At 47.4% G+C, this 6,566-nt stretch overlaps 1 protein-coding gene across 1 annotated transcript in view; it reads left to right on the top strand.

The window, feature by feature from the left end:
* The first annotated feature begins 2,485 nt into the window (after positions 1–2,485).
* The window catches only part of fosl2 (FOS like 2, AP-1 transcription factor subunit), a 7,012-nt gene continuing 2,931 nt past the window's right edge, over positions 2,486–6,566 (top strand). The window contains exons 1-4 of the mRNA XM_061793833.1: positions 2,486–2,809; positions 2,960–3,154; positions 4,381–4,635; positions 4,874–4,981. Of these exons, the coding sequence (XP_061649817.1) occupies positions 2,801–2,809; positions 2,960–3,154; positions 4,381–4,635; positions 4,874–4,981 (567 nt within the window). The 5' untranslated portion in view covers positions 2,486–2,800. The remainder of the gene's footprint in view (positions 2,810–2,959; positions 3,155–4,380; positions 4,636–4,873; positions 4,982–6,566) is intronic.

Here is a 6,566-nt window from a genome sequence, read left to right as displayed (position 1 = left end):
CGCTCGCTCGATTTCCGTGCAGGCAGCGTGGGTTCGGTTTCCACTCCGTGACAGTGTGAATGTGACTTTGAATGGTTGTTGTTGTCGATTGACCGGCAACGGGCCCAGGTTGTGGTCTGCCTTAAGCCCAATGACGACCGGGATAGGTTCCGGCACCAGGCGGGATAGCAAATCGATGGATGGATGAAGTAAAATCATTCAAACCATGACATCAGATAGTCAGAGATGACTGTTTTCCTGCTAGGTACCAACGTTGTTAGTTGTCTCTGTTGCCCTTAAAACTTCACCCAATTTAAAGAGGAATTGGAGCAATGTTTGATTGCATGCTTCGTTTGAAATCTGCCGCTCAATATATAATCAATTGGATAATATTGGTTTTCTCTCTCACACACACACACACCTAGACTTTCGACATAAAGCATTATAAACAAGTTATGCCACGACAGGCGTTGTAAGGGAAAGCAACATGGCTTCGCTATAGAATAGTTGGAAGCAGCGAGTGTGGCCCAATAGTGTCCTTCATTGGAAGTTGTGCATTTTCCGGCAAAGTCTCCGCACACTTCAGAGGCCAGCTGTGGTGCCCTTGAGCAACACACCGATACCCAAAACCTCGGGTGTCAAACTCAAGGCCCGGGGGCCAGTTCCGGCCCACCACATGATTTTATGTGGCCCGCAAAGGCAAATCACGTGTGTCAACTTTCAATTGAACAATTCTTGTTCAAATCTGCACCAAAATTTCAAATTGTCATATATCATAAATAACGGTGTTGAGATATCGCAAGCATTTTTGTGTTACCAAACATTAATAATGGTTGAAAAACCCATTACCCTTAATTTCCGGTTCCAAAACTAGGTCAAAAATGTCTTATGTAAATATGATGAGACGATAAAATATGTTTATGTTTTCACAGTCATAATGGCACTCTGAGGGAAACCGTAACTACAATGTGGCCCGCGACAAAAATGAGTTTGACACCAACTGCAGCCTGTAATGGCTTCAACGCGGAGGTCAAATTTGGTGAATATGCACGGAAGCGTGTGTGTCATGAAAACAAAGATGATTCCTCCTCTTCTCCTTTCATTTTATAGTGCATTGTGCGACATGTTTCACATAGCGGACAATGATTTTTATTTTTATTATTATTATTTTTTTTTTTCATTGCGGAGGTGGCAAATCTTACGCCAAGTTAGAAAGCTGCCAGCTCATATGGCATCGCCATTATCAGGTGCGGACACGTGTACGGCACTTAGACAGGGTGTGGCTCGACCATATGCATGCAACACTGTTCTTTTGTTTAAATGTGGGTCTTTGCCCGCGATATATATCCCCCCGCCCCCCCCCCCCCCACCCCACCCCACCCCACGCCACGCCGACACTGTTAGAACATGAATTACACAGCTGATTACATTTCTCCAAAGCATTTTAAGCAGAAACTGTGTCGCTTAGCAACGGCAAATCTGCGCCGCCGGCAGCTGATAAATAATATTCATTAATTAGTATCATTTAAGAAAAGAAACCCGATTGAACATGCGCTATTAAACCAAAAAGCCTGAGGCGCAGGGTGACAAAAATGACACATTGGAAAGGTTTGACGCCTTCTTGTAACGACTCCCCCCCTCCCACCCATGATGATTAATTTTCCCCCTCGGTTGTAGAACTTCCCCGCTGCTGCCGAAACTTTATTTGACAAGTCTGCGTGGCGAAGATGTTCAAGATGGGCATAACCAGCAGTGTTGATGCAGATTAAAATAGGACCCATAGCGGATCGGATTAAAACTAATACGCCATTTCACGTGGCGTAACGTGTCATTTTCTGGGCTCCGTGCCCTTGTTTGTGCGGTGAGCATCCGAATTACGATCCAAACTGAAGCGCGGCTCCTTTCCAATTCTAAAAGCGGCGAACGCTCGACTACACGCTTCGAGTAATATGCTTGAAATGAACCCACAATGCACTACGAGCCAATTGTGCACGCGACCTCGGACGCAGGCGCACAGGTGCTGCTTTGAGCCCTTTTTTTTTTTATTTAATTAAATTTTTTTAAATTGCAATTCTGGCAAGTCACGTGACTGCACCAGCAAACTGAAAAAAAGCGCGAGGGAGGGAATCCCTCCAGTACGTCGCGCTTCCTTTCCAAAGGAAACCCACGCTTGTGCACTTTGTGACGCAATTGCCCATTTTAGGAAACGTGCGTCAAAGGACCCAATGGAGCGCGACAAACAAGCGAGGCCCTCGCAGCAGCTTCTGACGTCCGCAAATGTCCTCGTGCGCGTTTGAAGGAGTCCATTTCGCTTGCATCCGCGCTGTTATTCTTAACGCCAATATCCATCGGAGGAACACAGCTGTCTATTTCGCCACTATATCCAAAAAGAGGCCCCCCCCCACCCCCCCGCCTCCTCTTCCTCCTCCTCCTCCTCCTCCTCCTCCTTCGGTTCCAGTTGCAACGCCCATATGCGTGACGTGGGTTCTGTCGTCGGCGTTGAAAAGCAGTTGCACTTCTCGATAGTGCCATTGAAGTGAGTCATCTCTAGGAAGTGTGGTTTGGAAAGAAAAAAAACAATTAGAATAATAATAATTTTAAAAACAACAACATCGACGTGTTGACGTGAACGCCACGGGTCGCGCGTAATCGGCAAGACGGTGGGAAATACAGACAAGGATCGACAAACACAACAACCAAAACCACTCGAAAGCGAGCGTCAACCTGCGTCGATCTGAACTTGAAGTTCAAGTTCGCGCACCTTGCACCTCTCGAATACCAAAAAACGGACAATCGTCTCCAAATACTTCACATCACTCTGATGTTCCAGGTGACTGCAAACCCGCGACTGCAACTTTGATCAAGTCTTTTCTGGAAACGCGCCGTCCAACCGGAGGATTTTGATTTTGATTTTGATTCCAACCCCCCCTTCCCCACCACCCCCCACCCACCACCACCCTGTTGGTGCCTTCGACGCAAGCGAGGATTTTCTACCTCCGACTCCGCGCTCAACAAGTCTGCCGGCCCCTTCTGTCTTTCCCGGATCATGTACCAGGAATACTCCGGGAATTACGACACGTCGTCCCGCGGCAGCAGCACTTCCCCGGCTCAGCCCGAGTCGTTCACGAGCGGCAGCAGCACCATCGGAAGCCCCATCTCTACCTCAGCCTACCAGGTAAACGCTCCGGCAGCCTCATCTGGAAGCTGCCGCTGCAGTTTAAACGCGATGGCACGATCGCACCCGTGACTCAACTGTGTGCGCGCACGAATCCCCCCGTGGCATTTCAACCATCGGAGTTGCCACTCGCGGGTGCGGATTTTATGCATTGGTTTGCCGTTGCGCGCACACCCAAAATAAAAAAAAACGCCGCTCTAATCGTCGAGATGTAATTTAGCCTACGACGGATATTTCTTAACATGCTGCGTACGGAAAGCACCTCGAAAAACCTCTGTTGCTATTTAACTGGCGCTATGAAAACAAAACAAAACAAAAAAAAATACATTGGAATCGTATATTTGCGTGGATGGCGCCGCTATCTGTCACACATACGGCGATATCAATTCCATATCGTGGAGTCTGGGAACGGGACACGCGATAGAAATCCGATTCGGCATTGAGGGTGCGATGCGTTTAAATGTCCTCGTCAACACGTGAGATGACCGGGAGACATTTTGCGGACGCTATGGCAGCCCACAGTTCGATTTTCACTTCATAATGGGTCGCGCGTCATGGTGAACTGTTGTCGAGACGTAAACGTGGAGGGACTACATCCAGGAAGTCGTCATTTCTGAGGAAAAGCCTCACGCAAACAATTTCCCCACAACGACTTTCGGTGGAATTTATGGCTGCTGCTTTGCTTCTATTGGAATCTCGTAGTCAATTAAAACGCAACCACAAGGAGAGAAAGATCAAATGGGACTTTTATGTTTGATTTTGAAAAACAACAACAACATTGGCGCCCCCCTCTCTCCCCTTTGCGCGTTCGACATGTCTCAACTGCGAAGTCCTCCCAAAGTGCGGCGCGCCGCTTCCCGGTTTACTGGAACTGACCGCGTTTCACACGCACTGAACAAATGAGTCACCGGATCAACAAAGTTTCGCAAGACTGCCGGGATATCCGACGGAAGGTTGGGAATAACTGGAATAGAAGGACGTGCGTAAATAACGCATAGACGCGTGATGAATAGAGCGGCCCAAAAGTTGTTCCGAACAACTTGCATGTCTCACAGTTTCAGTGGTGGAGAAGAAAACAGATAACAGCCCACCTTGGGCTTCCCCACATGATTCACAGCTTGTGTCACTCCCCCACTAGGTGGACTGAATCATTATTAAAAATGTGGTGACGGGCTTATTTCCTTTTAGAATGTTATAATTACCGAATGTCCTCTGACTCCTTCCAGAAATACAGGGTCGACATGCCCGGCTCCAACAGTGCCTTCATCCCCACCATTAATGCAATCACAACCAGCCAAGACCTTCAGTGGATGGTGCAGCCCACCGTCATCACCTCCATGTCCAACCCGTACTCCCGCTCCCACCCGTACAGCCATCACCTGAGCAACGGCCAGGGGCTGCTGGGCCACAACCCCCTGGCCCGTCCCGGGGTCATCCGCTCCATCGGGGACGCCAGAGGCCGACGCAAGAGGGACGAGCAGGTGAGGGGATAGCGTTCAGTCGTTTTGGGGGGAAAAAGGGACCTAAAAGGAGGGTGGGGGACAGCATCGAAATATCAATTACTATAAACTAAATACACACGACCAAACAGTTTCCCCTCAGGGTAAAGCAGCGTGCTCCCATAAGCACGTCGTCTTTGCATTACGCCCGAAGACGGATAATGTAATACGTGCGCGTTGCCGAGACACTACCGCATTCCTTGCTTTTGATTCCCCTCAGCTCACCCCAGAGGAAGAAGAGAAGAGGAGGGTGAGGCGGGAGAGGAACAAGTTGGCCGCCGCCAAATGCCGCAACCGCAGACGCGAGTTGACGGAGATGCTGCAAGGGGTGAGTGAGAATCCCAAGAGTTCGCCGGGGATCGTGTCCGCCGACTGTATAGATCAGGGGTGTCCAAAGTCCAGCCGGGACGGCATTTACACGCTTCGAACAGTACAAATTCGACACGTCCTGTAAAGGTCACAGGTCAAAATGCTGAAAGAGAGCACTGTATTTTTCTAAATGTAATAAAAAAAGTAACAAAAATGGAGCGTTCCAAAATATCACACTTATTTCAAATATTTTTTAAAATTATTATATATTTTTTTTGTATCCAAAAGTGCTCAGCATATGGTTAGCTGCAGCATATTTAATTGGGTTTTAATGGTCCTGTATGTGGGCCTCAGTGGAAAGAGTTTGCTATGGATGGACCTCCTCCTCTTGCCCGTTAAGTTGACGATGGCGATGATAAATGGAGCTAGCAATGTGGGAATGGCGCTGAGAGTTGCGGCAGAAAGGGTGACGAAAGCTCAACACAGCCTGGCAGCAGCACAGTCGTTTGATGAGTGAATGTGCTCCACACCTTAAGCCGCAACCTGGCAATACTGGTTTGCCCCCCCCCCCCAGCTCATTGCATAAAAGCCTGACACAAGTATAGAGAAGCGTTCTCCTCGGCAGCTGCGGCCCTCTTATCGAGCCGCTAACATGCAGCATCCAAATGAAGCAATCAGCCCGATTTACAATGAGCTCGAGCTTGTCGAGACTTCCAAAACTCCCAGGATTGGAATTCGCCGTCGGCTGCAACCCTCCGCGAATGCAGGACAGCGGCAAATTGGAATCGGCTCCCAAACCCGGCCACGCTGTGAGTCGCCCACGAAAAAGCAACAACGGCCTGTCGCTTCTGAGGGGAAACAAAAGCCTTTCTTTGGCATGGCCAGTTTTTGAATTCCAAATAAGGAAATGTCACACTGTGTCCTTTGATCACATACACCACCTCTATGTGCACCTCCTTGGAAAACTACTTCCTCATACCTCTCTACCCATGAGTCAAAGTTCTCAGACAGCATGTCATCTTATCTTGCCTGTCTGTCTCGCATCGGTGATGAATTGTGCATTATGATCCCTGCACACACACACACACATACACATACGGGCGCTTATTAGATGGCACTCAAGTTGAAAACAAAGACAAAACGCAAATAAATGATTTGTTGCCGTAATCAGATCAACACTGCCCTCTTCTGGAAAACCGATGTCTACAATCATGGCCCTTAAATTGATCAGCGGTTCTCAAACCTTCTGACCAAAGTACCACTTCACAAAATATTTAGCAAATATAATGGCTAACATTAAAATGCATTCCAAAAAAAAATTATAAAAATACTGAGGCCGAGGTTATAATCCTAAAAAAAAAAAAAATCACATTTACTATACTAAGTTTAATACAACTGAACTGTACTTACTTATAGTTAGTAAAAAGAAACCCAAGTACTGTACAGGAAAAGTAAAAACAACAATACTAATGTAGTGGATTATGTTTTTTTTAATAAACTGTTGCATCGCTACAAGCTGCATTCTGTTTGATTGTATTCATGTTTAAAATGTTGTCAATTTTAATTGACAATCATCATACCGTCATTGTGTAATTATAGTGTGT

This window comes from Phyllopteryx taeniolatus, chromosome 13, assembly GCF_024500385.1.
Source record: "Phyllopteryx taeniolatus isolate TA_2022b chromosome 13, UOR_Ptae_1.2, whole genome shotgun sequence".
NCBI lineage: Eukaryota > Metazoa > Chordata > Actinopteri > Syngnathiformes > Syngnathidae > Phyllopteryx > Phyllopteryx taeniolatus.
The sequence above is the reverse complement of the archived record's forward strand: the minus strand, read 5'-3'. Positions and strand labels throughout refer to the sequence as shown.